The sequence below is a fragment of the Lipophrys pholis genome (genome assembly GCF_963383615.2).
Source record: "Lipophrys pholis genome assembly, chromosome: 6".
Lineage (NCBI taxonomy): Eukaryota > Metazoa > Chordata > Actinopteri > Blenniiformes > Blenniidae > Lipophrys > Lipophrys pholis.
In genome coordinates, this window is record NC_137629.1 from 6,683,389 (window position 1) to 6,706,381 (window position 22,993).

The window sequence follows — 22,993 nt, forward strand, 5'->3', positions numbered from 1 at the left end:
GGGGAAATAATCTCTGTGGCTCCTCTCGTTGTCCACCTGGTGGCAGCGAAACGATCTTTATTCGTCAGTACGAGGTTTTACTGCGGTCAACTCCCGGGGAAGTGTAGAACTTCCTTCTTGGGACCAGCAGTGGTCACATGCGAGAGTCTCGTCGCTTCAGTTTTGAGATTAGAGTTGAACTTTGTCTCAGTTCCTCTTACACAAGGAAACCTTTTCTCGAGAGGCTCTTGAGCTTCGTAACTCGAAATAAACTTTGAAGATTAAATTTGTATGATTTGGACTTTGCTGCATGTAGTCGGTGCGTCTTCATGCGCGCGTCAACGTGCGCTCCGAACAGGTGAGTTCCGGCCACCAGACTGGAAATGAGCACAGGAGTAAATATTTAGGATGGGAACTTTAGAATCAACTCTCCATATAGTATATTAATCGGCTAAATAGTTTAATATGCTTTCCCTCTTCACGCACAGGTTCCAATAACGTGGACGGCTCGTTCCGGAGTTTATAACTTGACGCTATCTTCAGGGTGTTGTCCTAATAAAAGGAAGTAGCCCGCAGAGCGAGCCAGACAGGCAGTATGTCCGAGAGCACGCAGGATGATGCTCGTTCTGAGCCAGCTGTCAGCGATCCCGGCGCCCACGCCAGGAGGGCGTCCAGAAAGGACATCGTTGTGGAGCGACTGTCGCGGTATGGCATTCAGGTCATGCCCGGGGCTTCCCAGCGTAGGTCGAGGCTGCAGAGGCAGCCAGAAGGCTGCAGTGACAGCTGTGCGCCCGCAGGACTGCAGAGGGACGGCCAGGAGAGAGGCTCCCTCACTCCCGCTCTGCGTAAAAAGCATCTGAAGGAGCTGCTCCTGAGCGGCGCACTTTCCGCCCAGACCACCGAACAGCCCCCGGAGCAGGACGCCGACTGGGATCTCTACCGGATGGAGCACGCGTGGATGCTGTCAGCCGTGGAGGGAAACTACGAGACCATTCTGGAGTTCCTATCCGAGGACCCTCATCTGTTAACCCGCAGGGACTTCATCAGCGGGTACTCGGTGCTGCACTGGCTGGCCAAGAGGGGACAGCACGAGACCCTGATCAAACTCTTGAGCCACGCGGAAAACGAGGACATCCCGGTCAACGTGAACCTGCGGGGCAGCGGGGGACTGACCCCGCTGCACGTCGCCAGCATGCACGGACAGTACATGGTCGTCAAGCTGCTGGTCGGAGCCTTCAGTGCCGACGTGGACGCCATGGACTACAGCGGGAGGAGAGCCTGGAGGTACCTGAAGGGAGACGCCCCGCCGGAGATGAGGGAGCTGCTGGGGACGTGGGACGACGAGCACAGACCCGGCTGTGCGCAAAGCCCCAACAAGAATGGCAACAACAACTGCGCTGACGCACCGAGCTTGACCGTATGTGAGCCGGTGGACAGCGCAGAGCCAGAAGAGCTGCATCACTTTGACCGGACTAACAGGGCGGGCAGCTGGAGGTTTGGCTCTTTAAGGAAGCTGCTTCCCCACTTTCCTTTTCTTGGAAGCAAATCTTGAGTGAAAGACACAAACTTCCAAATATGTGCAATCTGTTGTCTGCTTTTAGCGCTCACTAAGTAGGTTCATTAAGGTTTTTGCTTTTTCTCTAGGATAAACACTTCAGGTTTCTTTTAAATCTGTAGTGGAAACGTGCCTTATTCAGAGAAAACACATTTATGCACAATGTTAGTCAAATACTTCAATACACTAAACACCCTACACTCCTAAAGTCTAACTACACTTGAATCAGTGAATTATTCGGTTTCAAATGTGTAATTCAACCTTTTACAGGAAGTGGAGACCAGAAACCAGTTGGTTCAGGAAATATTTCATCATTGAAAAAGATCGATACTCGCATTACACTATACAACTCACTAAAGCCTCAAGTACTTCGACCAAGCCCAAAAATAGATTACAGTGAGTCCCAAAGTAAAGACAGCTGTTGCCATGAAACAACTCCCAATGGAGAACTGAGAAGTTACACTTAATGGTTTATCTCCAACAGCCTAATAAAAGCACAGCCTGGTGATTTGACTCCTTTCTTCTCGGCTGCACGTGACACAATGAAGTCTTTCTGCTGCTCAGCGTCTTGAAGAACTTCCGCCATCTTTAGCTCCACTAACAAAACCAGACCTCAGATTCGTGCCAGGCTGGAAATAAAAACAATCTTGCATGAAACGGTATGTGAGAAGTGTTTGCTGTGTGGTCAGACTGAATCCTCTTCACCGAGTTGTCTGAAAGCTGCGTCAGCACAGAAAAGGGAAACAGACTATTCCTGTGGATTTAAGAAACGAGGGGAAAAACAGACTGCAAAGCTTCAGTTCATGTTTGATCACAGATCTTTTATTGTCAAACGTGAGAATAACCAAAGTATCTGTACAAAACGACTGCTGCTCCAGATAACATGGCCCCCTCCGTGCGGTCAGCTCCAGCAGCTGGAGGTCCTGGTAGATGGAGGGACGCTGGGATCCACAGATCCTCGTTTACAGGCCGAGCTTGGTCCTCCTCCAGTGTCTCCTCTTGGAGTTGTACCTGAAATGAAACGAAAAAAAAAAAAAAAAAAAAATTGTGATCAATAATCACAAAGAATTGAGTCATAAAATGATCTTGATTACTGTCAGATTAAACAGGTTACATTTTCCATGTTGTGTTTTTATCTGCCAAGTATGATTCAAACTTTAATCTTTCACCGCAGTAAAGGAAAGCTCATGCAGTTAGAAGTCATCTTCAAAATGAAGCTGAAAACATTTATAACAAAATCACTGATACTTCAGACTAATTCATTAATGTTGCAGGCTGAACAGGAAAGAGTGAAAAAGCTGCATTTTATCTACGATCAAATCCAACAGCTCATCACTGCTTTCAGGTTTCAACATAATGCAGATGCTGCATCAGGAATAAATTCATTCCTGTACTGATTGAATTAGACACGTTTCATCATAACCTCACTATACCCCCTTGAAAAACTAGTTCTTAACCTCTACAGGTACACCATTCGACTCGTAGCGACGAAAAAGCGCAAAGCCAGGAGGAAAAAAACTAAAGCAATTTCTTGCATCGGTGTTCAGCTGCAGAGCACCATCGTCAGCACGGAGAGCAGAGTCTGAGCTCTGCAGCAGAAACTTGCTCTCAGCAGGGTTAATGACAGCACTCTACTGCCAAGGAGAGCTGCAATTGCAGACCTGCTTTACACGACACACCAACACTGCTTCTTTCCTGCATTAGTCTGCAATAACCGACAATGAAAACAGCACAGCAGGGCCACTTAAATCCATTAAACACACATTAGCCATGCCCTACACCTTCAACACATATGGTCAAAAAGTTGTATAAAGCTGAGGACTACAGATGGTGAGTATAATCACGTGGAAGTTTGGCTTATTTTGTCTTTAGGAAGATTCCCCGTACAAAGGAAAATAAAAATAAATATGAACTTGTGGTTTTTGTTATTTACTGTAACTTAAATTGTGTATTTAGTAAGGAAAGAGTTTAATTTTTAGGTCCACACAAGTGGTGTTTAGGTATATCAGTGACTTAAGCCGACCTGCTTTATTTATGTAGTCAGTTATAGTGATTATATCTAAAATATCATTTGTGCCTCAAAAAACAAAAACAGCAAACTTGACAAAACAGCGATTACATTAACGATATTTAAATATGAAATATAATAGCAATCAAAAGGAAATAAAAACAGAAAACCTCCAGAGGTTCTACAGTAAGAACTTACAAGAGTTTCCTGAAACAGAAGTGATTAATGAAAGTTACCAAGTGACCTTCGACACAGAAGCTACTTAAAGCTCAAGCGTGCAACTAAATGACAATATGAATTAAAAATACATTCAGAACCTTGTCAGTACATCATCTCTGCTGCATCTGTAGCAGACTGAATGGACATTAAAACCTTCAGGTCTGAATTAAAATAGCAGCTATGAGTTCGTCTCTTGCCTCCCTTAGAACTGACAAATCCAAATGGAGGGAAAATGAGGTACATTCTGAGCAGACATACTTTACAAGGTTTTCTAACACAGCCATTGAACAGAAATGTTCTAGAGATGTAAAACAAATTAAACACAATACAACCATGTCTACAGGTAAACTCGGACAAAACACTGATTTTCTACATGTGCAGGATAACGTGCAATTTGTCACTTTTGACTCCAAGTTGTGTTTCAGGGGCTCGTACCCGTAGCAGAAAAGTTAGGCTAAATCCACAAGAGGGCCCAAACTATAGGGAAAAAAGTGTCCTGATTTGTATATATGAATGGTAGTCTATGGGTTAGAGAAACGGAGCAAAGGTTTGAATCCCACAGGACACCATTCAGGGTCTCCGAGCATGACCCTTGACCTCCCGTCAGCGTTCTTATGTGGCTGCTCACCTTCCTGGAATTAAGACGGGTCAATGTGGAAAAAGACATTTCTAAAGGGTTTACCACGGTACGATTAGTTCATATAAATTAAATACATGTTAAATAACAAAACACGTTAAATAATGAAACGTAATGTGCCTGAAGTGTATTGAAGCATCCATGAACATCAGCTGGTTTAAACACATTGCTAGAGGGAAGTACGAGGGGATTGAAGCACCAGGTCCCAGGAGGCAGTTCAGTGTTTAGTCCACCTCAGTTGGACTTTGTGAGATGCAGAGCAGCAGATTTCAAACGGACCTGATCTTGTTTCCAGTCTTCATTCGGATCCACTGAGGAATCGGCCTGTTCTGTTTCTGCTTCTTGGCGAGGAAACGCTTGATCCTGAAGGTCTTGTGGGACGACTGCGAACAAGCAACAAACACGTCAGCACGGATATCTACACGTTAATTCACAAACGTGTTCAAGTGTTGAACACATAAATGCTGCAATATGTCATGAAGTCTGAACTCCGAACATGCGCATCTCTACTGAAGAGCCGGTTAACGTCAGAAGTCCTATCAGCGGTCACTGCACTCATCTGAACAACATACACACGCGTGACATATTCTGACGATGTTTAATAACGGATGAGCGCTTTAAAGTGGGTTTAAACGCTCTACAGACGAGGATGTTTGAAGATTTCATATTTACCATTTTGTCCACAGTCCTTTCCCCACTATGGCGGCGGTGGAAGAGGAAGAAGGACGTGACGTAGGTGTTTATGACCAATCAGCGCCCGAGAAAAAGCGACACATTCTCCAAATGGCGACTCCTCGTGGACATATGTAGAACAGCAGACACTGCCACGGAGGGAAACCACGTGCATTTATTCACCAATCTCCTTGAGTGCTTATTTCGACATCCCTTTACAACATACATCGATATTAGGGTTTAAGGTCACATATACCGTCAAAGAAGAGTTATTACCCACAAACCGTTTTGACTATGTGCGTCAATGTGATCCATCATTTGACTGGGTTGAAGGTGGACGAAATAAAGAGCATGCTCAGACACACCAACTCTCTCATAGTATAGGGGGTCAGTGTAAAAAACTTGCCATTGCTTTGGAGCTGGTCAACAACCCGCCTGTCATGTTCTTTGATGAACCCACCAGCTATCGTGAAAAATGACCAAAACCCCACACGAATCATGATTTAATGGCTTCATTTGTTTTTCTAAATGGGAAACTTTTCATACTAGATTTCTATGAAATATTATACAACCCTGATGTAACACTGTAAACACAATTGAGTGTTATTATCTGTTATCTTTAATAGATGCACATAAATTGAACTAATTTAAAGTTAAAAGTACAAATGATCAGTTATATATCTGTTTTTATATTTTCTTTCATATTCCTCAGTTAAATCTATCCATCTTTCACACTGGATCATTAATCAGGACTAAGACATGATTTGTGAATGCAAAGAGACACTTTATGATGAGAAATCTAAAGCAGAAGCCTCTTGTTTTTTCCAGATTTAGCTCAACAATTGTATCACAGATGTTTCGTTTGTCTTAAACTTAGATTTGTTTAGAATATTTGTGTAAGTGCATTATTAAATCCAACCACAACCCTTGAAACAGAATATGTTATGATGCCACACCCAAAAATGTTATCTAAGAATATTTTAAGGCTTTAAAGTCAGTGTGATACATCAATATGTGTCATTTACTGACAGTGGCTCAGCATATTTCAGTTTCTTTATGAAAAATTCTCAACACTGAATACGTTACTCACAAGTATATAGACAGTTGGTTACTTGCCATTGTGGACTATTGTCTATGTATATATTTTACCACTATATAATGCATAATTTGCAAAGAAAAAATCAGTATGACATGTTGAAAGCATACGCAAATACTGTATTTGAAAAGTTGCACTAGTTTTATTTGTGCTATACTTTGCTGAAGGTACTTTTAAAGAGTCAGAAAGCAAAATACACCACAAGCAGCGTAACATAACAATGTAATAATCATGTAATATTCCAGGGAGTTTCTCTGCTGAAGTCTCTGGCTCAGGGAGGGAAGACAATAATCTGCACCATTCACCAGCCAAGTGCCAAGCCTTTTGAGATGTTTGATAAGGTAACTGAAGTGCTTTTACTGCTGTACTCGTCCAAGCCTCCATTAGCTGCTGCTCAGACGGGTCAGCACAGGCTGATGACCCTGCAGCTGATCCATGGACACTGGAGGAGGGGCGACAGGCAGAGATGCCCAGCAGGAAATTAGACCTACCTGTAAGTTTACAGAATGATTCACTTTATGCACCCGAAGCAGCCAGCAGTCGATATCCAGTCCTGCTGTTTTGCCAGTTCTTGATGTATTATTCAGGGAGTCGCTGTCTTGTAAGCTATGTTCATCAGTTGTCGCTGTACATCCTCAGTCAGGGTCGGTGCTTTTACAAGGGTTCAGTCCTTGACCTCCACTGCCCCTCGTACCACAATCCTGCTGATTTCAGTAAGTCAGGCACTACAAAGACATGCATGCATGTCTTTTCCCCCAGATTGTTTTGTTCTTACTAGCTTGTTCTGTCTTTGCCCAGTCATCGAGGTGGCGTCTGGGGAATATGGAGACAAGAATGAAATGCTGGTCGAGGCGGTCCAGGATGGGCAGTGGTCAGAGGAGGGCAAGAAGTACTCCAGGAACAATAATGACTCGCCCTGCCCCTCTCAGTGTCACAGTGTATGTCAGGCAACCCTTCACATGACACACACCCAAGTAAAATAAGACATGCAACTCGTCCAACACTGAATTCACTCATGAAACAATAGATGATGCAACGAGATACATAAAAGAGGGAGGTAAAAGATTTCAAACCTGGACATTGTAAATATGTCTCTCATGGTATTTTTTGTGTTTCTACAATGCTCAACTATACTAGGCTACACTGAAACAAGATCATTTTTTCCTGTTCACAATACAGCTCATTACATTATGTATTATTTGGTTTTTTTCACCATATTTTTAAGTTTCTTCTCCATTTCAATGACCTTTCCCAGCCTCTTTCAGCTCCACTTTGCCTTTTGCAGCTTTATAAGTTACTTTCTTTTGGTTATTACCAGCTTAAGCTGTATATATAAACCACCCAGAGCTCTCTGCCTCATCTTTTCTTCTTTATTTATTATGCAGGGTTTTTTTTCTTCTTCTTTTTCTCAGATATAATTTCACACTCTTTGTTGTGGAGTGACAGGACTGGTACATCTGTAGGCGTAGGAACCGGGGGCCCGTGTCCCCTTCAATATCTGAGAAATTATACTGCGGAATAGGAAAATATTTGATTTTGAAATTTTTAACTAAGTGCTGATGAGCACAGCGTCCTGCCACTGTCCTGCCCCCTCTGGCTCTGAGAGTGGAGGGCGGGAGGCAGCAGCAGTGGACAGCAGGTGTTTTATATACAGGACTTCCTTTGAACCAGGTCAAACGGTCTGTAGGGAAACTTATTGGGAATTTGGCTCCTTTATAGCTGTTAGTTTACATTCATATATAAGAATGTAAATTATATGGAACTATAAATATTCCCTGGGTATTCCCGAGGGCGTTAGAATATGGAGGGCTGCAGCGTCTCCCTCCTGCTGGAGTCCCTCTTGTTCCAGTCCCTCAGTTAGGAAGGCTGGTTCTTCTTCCTCTTCAGGAGGTGAGGCTGGGAGTCCTGGCGGTACTACTTTCTTCAGAGGGGCTCAGTATCGCAGGCTGTGCAGAGTCTCAGCCTGCTTCTTCCTCATGTCAAACTTGGCCTGGAAGGCACCCAGTGACTGCCAAAACAGACCCTCCGTGGTGACTGGCTTGTCCAGAGGATTTTTTTAAATAGCCCAAGGAGAGAAAAGCAGATGCACACATTGTTGTTTTTACATTTAATCATTAGCTTAAGCCCAGCATTCCACACAAAGCAACAGCAGTTAGGGTCTGAGTCATGATCAATACCTTTCTCCAATGACAACAAATTACAAGCGACATGAAAAGACTTTGTAACCATATAATTTCACTGCTGTTCACATTAGTTTCTTCAAGGTTGATAGTTGGAGACTTTCTGGTTTGTTTTCATTGTCTAATATTCCATCGGCCACGGGGGCCTTGGAGAAGCATGGATATACCACCAGTACGTTCACACAACTCTGCATCCTCTTCAAAAGGACCTTTGTTACAATGTGGAGGGACACGGTGCTTAGTAAACTCAGGGTGGTGGCCCATCTGTTGATCAGAGTGCTGATTGATCTACTCTCCTTGAATATTGGAAATGATGCCAGCAAGGTTATTGAGAACACTGGCTTTCTCTTCATCTCCATGCTGCACTGATGCCAACCGTACTAACCTTTCCTCTGGAGATGTCCCTGTTGATGGGGGAACATCTCAACTACTGGTACAGCCTGAAGGTTTGGCTAAAACCATGGCTGACATACCATTCCAGGTAATCTTTCAATTCTCTCACATTCATTTATTCATGTGTTGAGCACAGTTTAGACCAAATGTCTCTAAAAATGACATCCCACAGATCATTTGTCCTGTTTTTTTTTTTATTTCTGCTGTTTCGTAGCCCTGTGCACTTTTTTTTCCTAAACACAATCCCAGTAATGTACCTAATAAAAACATGGTCATGAGAGAATACACACGTTTGCTCAAAATTTTACTTGCAGAAAGCAAAAAAACAAAAACAAATATTGGCTTATTGCAAATACCCCAAACCAAGAAGGCTGCATATTGTACAAGAGATCTGTTTGATGGAGGACTTGATCTTTATTATAAAGCTAAAGGTGAATACAATCCATATGTTTGGGAAGTTGGACAACTGCAAGCGAAAAAACACATTGACAATTAAGCTGCCCTGTAAATACCATAAATATCAGTACAGACACTACAGTCAGTAGATTAACAGTAGAGTGACAGTTTTGTCCTGCACTATGCTTGATCACACATCACAAGATTATGTCCAAGTTGTCCAATAACTAAACTATGATACTGTGGAACCATCTGAATTATTTCATCCAGACACACAGTAACGTCCAGAACGTTGTCTCATTTATTTAGATCAAGAATCACAAGAGTATGTCGACATCATTACACCCTTGTTTGGACAGACAATCTGATTTCTTACCTTTGTCCAAATCATGGAAATTTCCCTGTAATTTTTAATACGTTCAACCTTGATAGATTGAGCTCGTCTTCGAGTTAATCGCACACTAACTAACAGAACATGATAATATCTGACACAAACCATCAGATGAGATTCCTCAGGTTATTTCCTGACCCTTTCATCTCATCTAGGATGTGGTTCCCCTTCTCTGTTTTATCACATTACTGTATGTTTAGTGCACTTAGATTAAATAGATTGCTGACAGTAAAACAAAAATCTAAATATTCTTGATGTTTCAACACAAGAACCAACACTCATGCTTTAGAGAAGATGTCTTTTATTTCCAGTGTTTCCTGCCTGTTAGCATCACCAGCAGTGATCTGTCTCCATGCTGACTTCAGTTTTAGTGCATCACAGATGAATAATTCAGGAGTCTTGGTATAGAAAACAGGGAAGAAGGCCACAGGTTGATCACTCTGCCTGCGGCAGCTCGTTAATGGCTATTTCTCCTGCGTCACTGGAGGATGAGCGAACACAACATATGATCCAAGACGAGACAATGCAGATTCTATCCTTCACTAGATGTTTTAGAATAAGAAAAAAAAAAGGGTGTCATTTCAACATGTACACTTCAAACTGGAAATGGCAACGCTACAACAAACATCTTGGTACAGAGAGCAGAAACTGAGGTGAAGAACTTGGCAATGTGGAGAAGTTCCAGAGCGCGACTCAAGCAAAGCTGTAAGCGAATGTTCCTGTGAGAGAAACAACACTGAAGTAAGGTCACTTTGAGTTGACGTGGTCCGAGAATTCTTCGTGTTGACAGTCACAGCCAGACTCTCTCCAAAGGTTACTGTTCGCTCTCCTGACAACTGGAAACTAAAGAGGTTGATGTTGAGGCACTGAAAGGCTCCAGCGTCGCGCCTGTAGCCTCTGAGAACAGAGGCCAGGATGCAGCCCTGCTCCAGCTGCAGCACACGAGGCCCAGAGGCCAGGCAGGCCCGTCTACCCTCAACTCACCAGGCTTCAAAATGCCCTCTGTACATATCAGCTCAGTCGTCTCCTTTCTCAGATGCTTTCTTTGCCTCTGCGTCTGGCTTCCCATCGCTGGATTCCCCTCCTCCGGGTCCTGTGGCCCGGTTGCGGCTCCGGGCCCCGGGCTGGTAGAGCTGGATCGCAGGTCGGTCCTGGTGCAAACAAAAAGAAAAACAAGCTCTTTCACTCTCTCATCTTTAATTTTTCATTTGACCTTCACTTTTGTTTCCATAGAACAGACGGTCCACAGCCATTGCTTTAAGTCTTACCTTGTTTCGTAGCCGCTCTCTTTTCCCGCCGTCCTCCTTCTTGTTGTCCCTCAGAGGTTTCTCAGGCCTGTCGGAGTGGGTAGAGTCCGTCACGTTTTCGCTCTTCTTTCTCTCTGAGGCTCTTTCCTTCCTGAACTCGTCTCGCTTCTTGTAGGCATTTTCTCCATCCTGCCGCTCTCTCCTCCTCCTCCGATCCTCGTCCTGCCGCCTGATGCGCTCTCTCTCATTCTGCCGACGGTCCTTCTCCCGCTCTCGGTCCCGATCCATGTCTCGCTCCCTGAACTCCTTACGGCCATCGTCGTCACCTCTGCGAGAGGAGACGGACTGTGTGAAGATATTTTTTCTCAAACTGAAACAGATCTGTGAAGAAAAGAGTGAGGTGACTCACTTTCTCACTCGATCCTCCCGGCTGTCAAAGTTATGGCGTCTCCTGTGATCGACACTCAGTCGGTCATCTTTGTTTGGCCTCTCGGGTTTCTTGAGCTTCTCTTTGGGCTTCTCAGACTCAGCATCTTCACCTCTGTCCGGCTTCTTCAGGAGCTACGCAATTGAAAATGAAGACAAATTGAAAATGAGAGGTTGGACATCATCCTCAGCTCTGATCTCCACTGCGTCACTCACCTTAATCTTTGGTTCCTCTTTCAGATGGTCCCTGTCTTTCTCCAGTGGTTTGTCTAATCTTTTCATCTTGTCTGTCTCTTTCCGTTTCCTCCTCTCTTCATCCCGCCACTTACGGCGCTCCTCTTCTCGCAGACGCTTGCGCTCCAGTTCCCTCCGTCTTCTCTCTTCTTTCTTTTCCTCTCTGATTCTCTGAAAAGCATGAAAACAGTAAATGTGGCACCAGCTGCCATCAAGCAACTGAACACATATAATCCTAACAAATATATATTTATTTACCTGTTTATTCTTCAGGAAGTCCAGCAATGGAGTGGTTTTTTTAGCTTGAAGGAAGAAGAAGGTATGAGGTAATGCTCCTACAGAGTCTGCCATATAACAACTGTGTTTTAGAAGAAAAGAGACTGTTAACACACCGACAAGCTCCTTTGATTTTGCTTCAAGCTCCTCCAACAGCGTCTCTGGTGTGGAGGTCAACTTCTCATCGTCTCCATTGTAATGATCAAGGAATTTCTTGTAATCCAGATCTGGAAGAATTTCACAAAATACAAATGGAGACATTTTGAAAAAACATCACAGACAAACAACGGCACACTTGAAAGTACCTCAGTTTTAATATTCAACAAGTAAGCACAAGTAATTCACTTTTCTACAACAGTGAAATATCTTTACCTTCATTGATGGTTCCACATTTTGCATCTTTTTTCTTACTCCTTTTCTTTGCAGTCTTTTGAAAAGGTGCAAACTCCACGATGGCTGGATACTCCTGACCTGTTACAAAACAACATTTGGGCATGCAAGAAGACACTTCTGTGTACATGTACATCTGCGTACACATGAGGGGTATTCCAGAAAGGGGGTTATGTGAAAACTTTTTTTTGTTTATCGAGATTACATAGATTATGTTAACCACGAAATGAGGGAAACTGAGTTATTCTTTCCACAAAGAGAGCTGAATTACACTCTGAGTCAGTCACCATGGTAACAGACTCTGAACAGAACCTGCTCGCTGGCAGGTTTCCTCGAGGAAACCCTGAGTTTCTACGTGTCTCCTCCCACCTGAAGCTCTCCCAGAAATGGATTGTCCCAAACCTGTGTTATATGAAATGACGCATCATCACATTTTAAATACTCCATTCTAATAAAAATGTGTAGACATTGTGTTAATCTACTAAGTAGGATATTAACAGAGGAACTTTTTGTTAGGGGTTGAAATTACTACTTGAAATAGCTCATGAATGAAAAATGTTTAGTTCACAGCCTACGTCAATCTAAATACTAAAATTAAAATCAAAGTCAAGTGCAATCATAGCATAGATGCCTTTTCATTCTGAATTATGGTTTTCATAGTTCATTTTTAGCTGCTTCCAAGTTTCCTTTCTCCTGTTGGCTTGCAACAAAATTAAATTCAGATTTCACACCTATTTATTATTTCTACCTGTCTGCTGCCATCTGAAGTTAAAAGTTAAGTCAATGGAGTAATGCATTCAAACTTATGAGTTGAGTTGGGCAGCAACTTTCTCCCAATCGTCGCTCCTCCGCTGCTGCAGCGCTGGGACTTTTAATCTATCGGTTTTCAGTCTGTTGCCATAGTGACTTCTGGTATCAGGGCTCCATTGATGATGGCTTTCAATTGTGGTTGTGCACACATGTAACTCAAGCAGTGCATCCGGATTGTCTCTCCTATCTCCTTTCCTATCGACTTTTCCTTAATCCCAGAAGTGTTTTAGTGGCGGCCATGATAAAGAACGTTCGAATTCTCAATAAGCTAAGTAAAGGAGGCTCAATGCTTCCTTTCCTTTCGGCGACAACATTTAAAGGGACCTGCTCATCCGAGCATTCAGGGAAACTCACGATGACTGATAAGGGAGCAGATCATGTTAAGTTACCAATGCAATAATCTGCCTTGTACAACTTTAAATATTCTAAAACCCATATCCCAACTGGGAATATTCTGGATGTTGTAAAACGAACAGGGTAAAGTAAAGTTCTTGTGCAGCCTATTCTCAGTTGGATTTGTTATTTATTCACCTGGCAGCCGTTTCACTTTAGTTCCTTGTAACCTCTTTTCCTTAGATTTCAATTCAAACCTTGTGATATTTGTTGTATATATACAACAACATGATCGCCTTTCCCTGACTCCTTTATGAAGCCTCTGAACACCTTTCCTTAACCCTGTGACATCATCCACGGGGTTAAATAAAGGAGATAGGAAAGGTGAAAGGAAGGACTGTGAGGAAGCACAAAGTTTCATATATTTAGAGTTGATTGAACTAATTCAGATTAGCTGTTCTGGAGCCGAAAACTCAGAGTTTCCCATCATAGAGTGAATCGACTCAAAGTTCAGGGAGAGACTCAGAGTTTGTTGAACTTCCTTTCTGGAAAACCCTCCCAACCATGTACGTATCTGTCATCCCACGTTGTGTATACCTCTGCTGTCAATGAAAACATAACCGTCAAATCGGTCCCTGAAGAGCACGATGTCCTCCTGGTTCTTGAAGTTGATGTAGGCCCTTGCAAAGAGGTGAGGGTAAAGGCTGAAAGGACAAAATGCTTGTGTCAGATGAAATGATCATTAGTCCATCACTGATGAGAAGTAATGTTGATATGGTCTTTCACCTTGTGTCGTTGGAGAAAAACTCCATGTAATCCACCTCTGGGAGAGGCTGAAGCTGCTCCTCTAACTCCTCCTTAGAAAGACTTGGTGGTAATCGTCTGATTACAATCTGTGAAAACATCATTTACATTCACAAATGATCAGACTTGGTGAAATCTGCTAAACTAAAATTCACTTGAGTCGAGACTTTCTTTGATGTAGCCTTTGTGCAAGTTGATCTCCCGAAATGGATTGTATGTCCAGATATGACCAAGTCCAAGTCAAACAAGGTGTTTATTTAACAGTTAATAACAATAAGTGACGGGTTGTAGCTACATTAGCAGCTAGCTACGCTTACCTTTGTCATGGCCTCTCTCTTTTCCTTGGACCTCTCCGTCTTATCTGCATCTTCGCACTTTATTTCCAATTTTCTCTCTTTCGGTCGAGTGTTTTCTTTGTCTTCCTTCATTGTGTGAACGCTACTTCGAGCAGTGGTTGAATTTCATCGCATCCAACACACTTGTTTACTTTTTTTAGCAACTTAGCCGGCTAGCAGCGAGCCGACCAACTTCCTCTGTGGCGGACTGTTACTGCAGCTTAACCACCCCGCCGGAGGGCGGCGCTGTCACTTAAAACAAACGTATCTTGTTCGTCTGGTCTCTCATTCTAATGTATTTTATTTTATATTAAAAACTCTTCTTTCTCTTTGTATGTCTTGGCTGAATTCAATGGTTGTAGTTCTTGTAAAAAAATGACTTTAAAACAAATTGAATTAAACCATTTACAAGCCATTTATGCTTTTGATCCCGTTTTAGGGCTTTTATTTTGAAGTTAACCATCTTTCTTTTCCGGCGCGGGCTGTGTAGGTCGACGGGTCAATCTCCATCTTGTGAGCTCCTTTTAGCCAAACAAACGGGCATCGGTGTTTGTCTGACGGCTCGGTCCTGTGTGTCTGCTGACCGGTTAACGTCGGCACCATGTGGTATGAAATCCTGCCCGGTCTGGGCCTCATGTCGGTGTGTTTGATGATCCCGGGATTCGCCACCACGACGATCCATAAGTTCATGAACGGAGGGAAGGTGAGGACTCCCACCCAGGCGGCTTTTATTTAAATCCACTCTCTGATTGACGTGACAGATTCAAGTATGACGTTTAAATTGTGTGTTTTCCTGCAGGAGAAGAGAGTGGCCAGGGCCCAGTGGCAGTGGCACCTGATGGAGAGAGACAGGAGGATCTCAGGAACGGGGCGAAGCTTTGACTCCAAGGTGCGACTCCATGTGTCATCTTAACAAAACCTTATCGGAAAATTCAATTCATCAAGTAAAAGTGTTGAGCTGTGCATTTAGGTCAAGTTGGTGTCACATGCCCTCTATGTCATCCTCTGATTGACCCCCAGATGAATTGAACCATATGAATGAGCGTCAGCCCACCTCCCGTTTTCTCAAATACAAACACTGTCTAATAGAATTGGACAGAACTTTACCGATCCTTTACAGAAGTTAGCTTTATGTCAGTTTCACCACCTGTGTGAGGATTTATCAGAGTTTACTGTCATTCGTTCCAGTCGTGTCTCCTGATAACTGGATTTCACTGATAAGGGGCTTTTCCACCCAAAGCTTGGGTTCAATGTCTTGCTCAAGGACACTTCAACATGTGGACAGGGGAGATGGGGAACTGAACCTGCAACTTTCCGATTGGAAGACGATCAGTCTACCAATCGAGCAACAGAGATGATGGCCAGGCCTTCTGATTTCACTAATTGTATGATTCTTAAAGTTTGAGAATCATTATTATTATTATTATTTCAAGTAGGATATTTTATAGGATCAAATATTTTCACATCCAGTTTGCTTGTTTCTTGCTCTCATGGGCCAAATTACTGATCAGGCACACTGCATCCAGTCCCAGGAACTCTAGAGATCATTAGCCCCATGAATGCATTAATAAAACATAATATATATGTAAAAAACAAAAACTACATAAAATGACCAAGACTCAAGAAACTTTCTTGGACGACACAGTGGTTATGGATGAAAAGTTGCACGAAATGACAAATTGTAAATACAACTGACGATAAAAGCTACAAAGATGACTTGTTTTGTTGGGAAAAAACCTTAAGTAGCCAGGACTTAAAGCAAAAGTATGATAGATTTCTACGTACTGATTCATCCAGCTCAGAGCTCCCGATCGCTTCCAACATGGTTTATGGCAATGACAGGGACTTTAAGTTTGCAGACTAGTACAAGTTGCAGCAGCACTGAGGTATATCTACAAAATCTGGAATATTCCTCACTTGAAATGATCTATGTTGGCTTCAGAAGTACCGGAAGATTTACAACTTTTTAAGCCTTCGTTGTCGCAGTGATTGTCAATGCTGTTTTAACTTTAACACTTTGCTGCAATATGTTGTACTGTTTTCACTCACAGCTGCTAAAAGCAAATCCAAACAGAACAACTGTAATTATATCACAAGTTTAATGATCTTTTTTTGTTTCCTTCATCAGGGACTTGAGAACATCAACTGATGAGAGGGAAGACGCCCCAGAGAAGATTTCTCTGTTGTACATTGAAAGATTATATTGTTTTTTTTTCAGTCTTTTAATTAAGTTGTCGATTAAAACCGTTCCACACTGGAAACCTTGTGAAGCCTCTTGTGTTGGTTGGAGCAGCAGGTTGGAGTTCACCTTCCCTCCATCATCCTCTCTGTATCTCTGTTCAACCTGCTGATGATAATCTGTGACAGACATTTAGCTCTGGACTCCTGGATCTGTTGGGAAGGTTGCCATTAAGCTCATAACAGCCAGTGGTGCAAGAGGCATGGATGCATTTTAGGTTCATCCTGAAATTTCATCCAAAATCCCAAATATCCTCTTTGTGTGTAGTGTTCATGTACTTTTAGTGGTAGATCAACACTTTTCCTCTAATATATTTACTTTCATCTATAATTACACCTATTTTTACTCACATTATCGGTTGGATGAGGAGTCTGGCTCAACTGTATTTAGAATCAGTGGAAGCAAAATGGGTTTTATTCTTTAGAACTACAGAAACTTTGGTAAAATTGATTCTAATGGGAGTGAGGTAGAACTGTCACATGAGCAGACTCTATATCAGGTCGTGTCAATTTGGAGAATTTCACAGGTAAAAGTACAGATTTGTCATCAAATGTTGGGAATAAAGTGCAGTAATGGAAGTACAAATACTTTTCTGCTTGCCACCTTGGTGTAGAAAAGCAGTTTGTCCAGTGTATTTTCACTAAATCTTCATTAGTTTATTTTGTAAAGTCTTTATAAAATTTGAGAATTGATTTCATTTCAGTACTCCCAAGTCACCCTGACCATCGCTAATATGCTGATTTATAAACTTCAATTTCAGCTTCTAAAATGCCAAATAATGAACCATTACATAATTCATGCAGAATTAAGATGTGCCGTTTGTTGTATACATTGGAAAGTGTTTGATAAATCTAGCAGGACAACAGATGGGTTGTCACACATCACAGACCTTCAACACACTTTGCATTGGTTCAAAAAAGTAGTAAAACAACAGGAACATACATTTGTAATGAACACTTTTTGAATGTATTGGGTGAAAAAGCACTAAAGCCATTTAATGGAGCATTTCAGGTGAACATAGATTAAAAAACCTTTAGATCAGTTTTAACTTCTAAAATAAGCTCAAATAGAAATAAGCCAGGTTGTAAAGAACACAGTAAAATCTGTATAGCAACAAAGTTTGTTTACTTTTTCCTTCCAAAATAAATTACATCTGATTGGATGTTCTCATTAGATAACTTGAGCACAAAACCATAAAAATCAAACTTGACAGTGAATTTTCCTTCAGTATTCTGCTGCTCTGGAGTTTTTATTTACAAGACTGAATGAAAACTGTGTATATGGTACAATACTACATTTATTTACAAGTACCCCACACACACTGTACATCCCTCTGAAACCAGACTCACAAACAGTGACGGAGCCGTAGGTCGACAAAATACGAGTTAATCACTTCTCCTCCTTCCCTTTGGTTTTGCGGTAAACCATCTCCCTGAAGCTGGACAGGATCTTGCTCTCCCTCTTCCTCCTCTCCTCCTGGTTGAAGGACGCCAGAGCTCTCTTCTCGTCTGCGCTGTAGATCTGGTTTTCCTTTCTCAGACGCACGGCCTCCATACGACGATGTCTGCAGGGCCACCATTCAACACATTGTCAGTATCACAGATTTGAAAAGTCAACTCCATCCATAAACAACCAATGTGCCGCAGCATGTTCACAGTAAAAACTTGTCGTACCTGCTGCCACTCATCACGTAGCCAGACTTCTCAAAGTTTGCGATCTCCTCGCTCGTGAGACCGATCTCTCCTCTTCTCGGGATACGTTTCCCAGCTTTGACATACTCTGCCATCGCAGCACCTTCACCCGGCAGCAGCGCATGGCCAAAACTGAAAAAACAAACAAACATGTATTCAGCCAACATCAACATAAAGACTCATAGCCAAGTCAAGTGAGAAGCTTCAGTAGAAGCTGGTCTGAGTGGAGCGTTCCTAAATCTGCTTGTGAGATCTAAAACCTGGAGGCAGTCAAACTGGGAAGAAGGTTTGCCTGTGCAACATTGAGCCATATAGTTTAATAACATAGTAATACTGGCAATTATTACTATTTTTGCAGAATTTGAAAATAATTTGTGCATCGGTACAAACACGATTTTACAAACTTCTGTAAACAGCATCATGATACCATCTGGGTTTATATGTTGGGATATTACTCCAAACTACAGAGTTTAGTTCACTATAAAGGTCGTATTTTGTTTCTATAAAACCACAGAAGGATGTGCTCACAGGGTGTCATCACAGTATTTTTAGTCAAAGCTCCTCTTTGGTTTATATGCACACAGAAACAATACGACATTAAATATTTCTCTTAACCTGTCAGATTCATTAACACATTTGTTTGACATCCCTGAACGCTGAGAGCTAGACGTGGGATGATAATCAATCAATCATTTAATCGAATGATGAATGAAATGAAAACATTTTTCCGGCCTGGATATATCGCCATATTACCACGAGTAAAAACAAACATGCATGCAGCGTCTTTGTTTTCCTCGCCTCTCGCCTCCAAACAGGCCGGTTCACTCCGTGCATCGGTTTCATAGTGGAATGAAGGGAGTGAAGCATCCCGTCAATAATCTAGAATCTTTGTGTCTCACGCCAGTTTACCAAATTTGTGGGAAAAGTGATGGCAACATAAAAAGGCTAAAGCAGAAACACCCGACCTAGTTTCCCCAGCTGGGAGTTTCTAGTATTTAATATCATTTACTGTTTTGAGTGTGTCTGGTTTTACCTTTGAGTTTTATTTATTTTTTGTTAACAGAGACCGGATCTATTTTATTGTTTGTAGTTGTCATTTTTATTCAAGTGCAGTTTTTTGTTTGTTTTATTTATTTAAATGATTTAAAAGTTCTTGCCATTCCGATTACAATGGTTAAAAAATGGGAATTAAAGGTTTATTGCATTTGAAAGGGTATACTTGCACTATTATGATATATTATTACATTTGCGGTTAATTTGATCTCAAAATTCTTTGGACAATAATATCGTTGATCGGTGATAATTTGTAGGACAATATATCATCCTGCAGAATGAGTCATCGTCTCAGGCCTACTTTGAGCTTTTCATCGTTTCAACGAGACTCACTCCAGAGGCCGGTCATCCTGCGACAGGTGAGTGAGTGGAGCCTCGGGGCCGACGATGTTTTCGTCCAGGCTGGTTTTCTCCACCCACATCACCCCGCTGGGATCTTCCTCCTCCTCCTCCTCTTCCTCAGATTCCTCACTGCTGGAGTCACTGGACTCCTTGCGGCTCTTCTTTGCCTTCTTCTTCTTGGACTTCTTGGACCTAGAAGAAAATGTGAGGTTCAGTTTGTGGAAAGTCGCTCTTCTGTGTGATCAAAGCGAACATGTTGCTGCTTTTTAGCACCTACTTTTTGCTCTTCTTTTTCTTTTTCTTCTTCTTTATTTCATCCTCTGAAAGATAAAAACATCAGTGTTGTAAATTTGATGATCTTTCTTGACTGAACTGGTGTAATTACGACCGTCTCACCATCAGAATCTGATTCGAGGTCGCTGTCCTCAGAGTGCTTCTTGTTCTTCCTTTTCTTTGACTTCTTTTTCTTCTTCTTCTTCTTTTTCTTTTCCTCTGTTGATCAAAGCAGGATTCACCATAAATTCAAACTTAATGGAATGACTGCAGGCAACACGTTGAGTTCGAAATGCAGCAGACCTTCTGAGCTCGACTCTGAGCTGCTGTTTTTTTCATCTTCTTCGACTGGTGTGAATTCATCAGAGCTGAAGGAGAGAAATATTTCACGTCAATAAACCTTGTGAAGACTGAACAAAGAGAGAAATGTCTGTGTCTCGACTTACTCTGGCTCTTTCACTCTGGGAGAATAGCCCCAAACTTCAGGACAGCCTAATTCTCCGATCCTCTCCCGCTCCTGCAGACGCCTGCAACACAACAACACATGGCTCAGTTTGCTGGTCGGCTGAAATGGAAATTCAGTTCCATATGATCGGAGATGGAAATCCCACAACTCATTGAAAATATTCAATAAATGGTTTCCCTCTGATATTCAGCATCATATTGTGCCAGTCTGTGGCCTTTTTGCATGTCTTACTTCACTTTGGCCCTTTTGTCAATTTTGTAGACCAATATTTGCTATTTTGCACTGCTTATTTAGAAATTACTCTGTTTTGTAATTTTGCTCTAATTTGTGGATATTGGACGTATAACTTGTTTGTGTAAATTTATCAGATTAAAAATATTGTAAGGCCGCACATTTTTAAAGTTTTACATGTCCTCCTTGTGTGTGGATGGATTTTTTCATTCTAATATTCCAAATCAGGCATTTAAGGTTAATTGTTGGCTCTAAATTTGAGCTGTCCATTGTAAAATGGGATTAGCTCTATCTGGAGCCAACCATGACTTGGATGAAGCGGCACTCTGAGCTGTTTCTTGTCCCACTTTGGTTTGTTTGTGTCAGATTTGTGTCTTTATGTGGTGGATAGACTTTGTAATTTACTGTAATACTGTAACAGCTGAACAGGGTTTTGACAAATACAGAGCAGGTTCTGCTTTTGATTTTGGGCTCATTGACCAAAAAAATTCAACTCTGTATAATTGTAATCATATGCTAAACTCATATAGTTTTGTTGTTATAGCAATTATTCAATGAGGAAGAGAGAGGGAAAATTTCCAAAGGACAATAATATTCTATTCTATTATTATGTGGATCATCTTGGTTGTTTAAATCAGTATTTATCAGTCACTTTTGCGCCCTTGACAGAGTTGAAATTTGGAAGTTTAAGCTAAGGGAGCCCAAAGTTGCCAAGAGATGGACAGTGAGTTGAAAGAGATGGCAAAGCATAAGCCAAAGCTCAGGACAGGGTTGGGTGGCGAAAGATTATTGTGGCCTTATGTCCCAGATGGGAAGAAGAGGTTGTAAAGAGTGAGTGATTGTCTTATCAGAGTCCCTTCACAGTTGCCATCATCCAATTTTTTGAAGTCTCTTTTGGTAATTGTATCAGAGTGGTGGTTATTGATGGATGAGTTTGATTGAGGTCTCACGATGAAACACATTTAAGAATATATACAAAGTGGAACACACCCCCCACCCCACCCCCATCATATTACCCGTTTCTATGATGTTATGTTACATAATCACCACGAATATCATTTTTATGGCATGTGTATATAATAATATCTCCTGCTGGATTGTTGTAAGAATAATAAAACATGAATAAAATGTTGACTCATTGTGCACTGAGAGGCATTTACTACTTCTCCAGCCAACAGGGATGTAGTTCTCATTTTCCAGGCTCTGTGTGGAGATCACTGTTCCTTATCTGCATTTTGAGGTCTAAAAGCAGGCAGTTCCATCCTGCAGCTGGAGGGAGAAAAGTCCATTCCTCTGAGCTGCAGCCCGGTTTGGAGCTCCGGAGGAAGACATGGGTCGTCGCTGTCTGTTTTCGATGTGCCAAATGTGCTAAAGTAAGTCTGTTCACTCATGGTCGTTTGACTTCCTTACCTGGCGATGAATGCCTCCTGCCTCTGTCTCTGAGCGTCGTCTCTCTGCTGCTCGTAGTAATACTCGTCTCTGAAGCCGCCGTGTTTACCGGCACCGTCCCAGTGGTTGTGTCTGTCTCTGGACCGGGACCTGGAGCGGCTCCGGCGTGGGCTTCCAATACGGATTCGTCGAATATTTCGGGCCTCTTTGAATCGCCGCTCCCGCTCCTCGTGCTCCCTCTCACGGTTCCTCGGCTTGGGCAGTTTGGGCCCGAAGCTGTACGGGGACAGGCTCCGGTCGCGGCTGTCGCTCCGGTTCCGGCTCCTGGAGCGTGTCCGAGGTCTCCGAGCCCTGGGGCTCCGGGGTTCAGCACCGCCGTCAGAGCTCGATCTGTCCGAATGAGGCATTCTAAGGGTTTAACTCGGAAAGATTCGTTTTTTGTTGTTTTTTTACTGAACGCAAACGCAGCGTTTAACAGCAGGAAGTTTCCGCCTGAGATAAGTTCCGGTCTCCATCAACAATACTTTGGTTCCGCCTATTTTTTTCCCCACGTAATCTCCGAGGAAAGAGAATAAACGACCCAAATAATAATAATTAAAAAAATAATAATAATAATGAATCCTGATATTGTAATCTCGTAATTATTCAGGTGAAATATGCACTTATCTGTAAGTGAAGAAATACCAGTCTGTAGTGAGTTTACGTAATTCACCCACAAGAAAACTTGCTAAAGTAAAGGTGGGTTGAAAAGCTGTTTGTTGAAATTAAAAGAAATGGCAAAAGGACCTTCTCACTCCTTCAACCGCATCACTCAGGCCTCCACATGGAGCCAGACTCTGCTCAGCCTTGTTGGCTTTTAGTTTGCACTAACAACATGTAACACACATGAACCATCGCTCATCCACCTACATATCCACTGATAAAAAGA

The 22,993-nt window shown here is 42.3% G+C and overlaps 4 protein-coding genes across 4 annotated transcripts; 1 reads left to right on the top strand and 3 right to left on the bottom strand.

Annotated features, from left to right (window-relative positions):
* Positions 1 to 119: 119 nt before the first annotated feature.
* Positions 120 to 2,040, top strand: sowahd (sosondowah ankyrin repeat domain family d). The gene is made up of 2 exons (XM_080465439.1): positions 120 to 337; positions 468 to 2,040. Exon 2 carries the CDS (start codon positions 575 to 577, stop codon positions 1,529 to 1,531), a length of 957 nt encoding a protein of 318 aa, XP_080321565.1. The 5' UTR covers positions 120 to 337; positions 468 to 574; the 3' UTR covers positions 1,532 to 2,040.
* Positions 2,041 to 2,334: 294 nt separating this feature from the next.
* rpl39 (ribosomal protein L39) lies at positions 2,335 to 5,120 on the bottom strand. The gene is made up of 3 exons (XM_080465440.1): positions 5,071 to 5,120; positions 4,678 to 4,781; positions 2,335 to 2,545 (listed from the first exon to the last, which is right to left on the bottom strand). The coding sequence occupies exons 1-3, from the start codon at positions 5,071 to 5,073 to the stop codon at positions 2,497 to 2,499; spliced, it is 156 nt and encodes a 51-aa protein (XP_080321566.1). The 5' UTR covers positions 5,074 to 5,120; the 3' UTR covers positions 2,335 to 2,496.
* A 4,016-nt stretch (positions 5,121 to 9,136) lies between these two features.
* upf3b (UPF3B regulator of nonsense mediated mRNA decay) lies at positions 9,137 to 14,611 on the bottom strand. Its single transcript, XM_080465215.1, has 10 exons — positions 14,364 to 14,611; positions 14,029 to 14,135; positions 13,840 to 13,946; positions 12,082 to 12,180; positions 11,826 to 11,936; positions 11,692 to 11,735; positions 11,416 to 11,604; positions 11,183 to 11,334; positions 10,795 to 11,101; positions 9,137 to 10,677 (listed from the first exon to the last, which is right to left on the bottom strand). Exons 1-10 carry the CDS (start codon positions 14,472 to 14,474, stop codon positions 10,543 to 10,545), a joined length of 1,362 nt encoding a protein of 453 aa, XP_080321341.1. The 5' UTR covers positions 14,475 to 14,611; the 3' UTR covers positions 9,137 to 10,542.
* Positions 14,612 to 16,469: 1,858 nt separating this feature from the next.
* Positions 16,470 to 22,590, bottom strand: nkap (NFKB activating protein). Its single transcript, XM_080464941.1, has 8 exons — positions 22,087 to 22,590; positions 20,426 to 20,506; positions 20,283 to 20,347; positions 20,103 to 20,198; positions 19,984 to 20,026; positions 19,698 to 19,898; positions 18,294 to 18,443; positions 16,470 to 18,184 (listed from the first exon to the last, which is right to left on the bottom strand). The coding sequence occupies exons 1-8, from the start codon at positions 22,470 to 22,472 to the stop codon at positions 18,010 to 18,012; spliced, it is 1,197 nt and encodes a 398-aa protein (XP_080321067.1). The 5' UTR covers positions 22,473 to 22,590; the 3' UTR covers positions 16,470 to 18,009.
* Between the last annotated feature and the right edge of the window lie 403 nt (positions 22,591 to 22,993).

Coding starts and splice junctions, on each gene's coding strand:
- nkap (XM_080464941.1), bottom strand. CDS start 22,472: ATGCCTCATTCGGACAGATCGAGCTCTGACGGCGGTGCTGAACCCCGG. Junction 20,507..22,086: donor CAGGAGGCATTCATCGCCAG/GTAAGGAAGTCA, acceptor GTTGTGTTGCAG/GCGTCTGCAGGAGCGGGAGA. Junction 20,027..20,102: donor CCTCGAATCAGATTCTGATG/GTGAGACGGTCG, acceptor TTTATCTTTCAG/AGGATGAAATAAAGAAGAAG.
- sowahd (XM_080465439.1), top strand. CDS start 575: ATGTCCGAGAGCACGCAGGATGATGCTCGTTCTGAGCCAGCTGTCAGC.
- upf3b (XM_080465215.1), bottom strand. CDS start 14,474: ATGAAGGAAGACAAAGAAAACACTCGACCGAAAGAGAGAAAATTGGAA. Junction 13,947..14,028: donor TTTTTCTCCAACGACACAAG/GTGAAAGACCAT, acceptor TTGTCCTTTCAG/CCTTTACCCTCACCTCTTTG. Junction 11,335..11,415: donor AAGAGGAACCAAAGATTAAG/GTGAGTGACGCA, acceptor TCAATTGCGTAG/CTCCTGAAGAAGCCGGACAG.
- rpl39 (XM_080465440.1), bottom strand. Junction 2,546..4,677: donor AAGACTGGAAACAAGATCAG/GTCCGTTTGAAA, acceptor GTTTCATTTCAG/GTACAACTCCAAGAGGAGAC.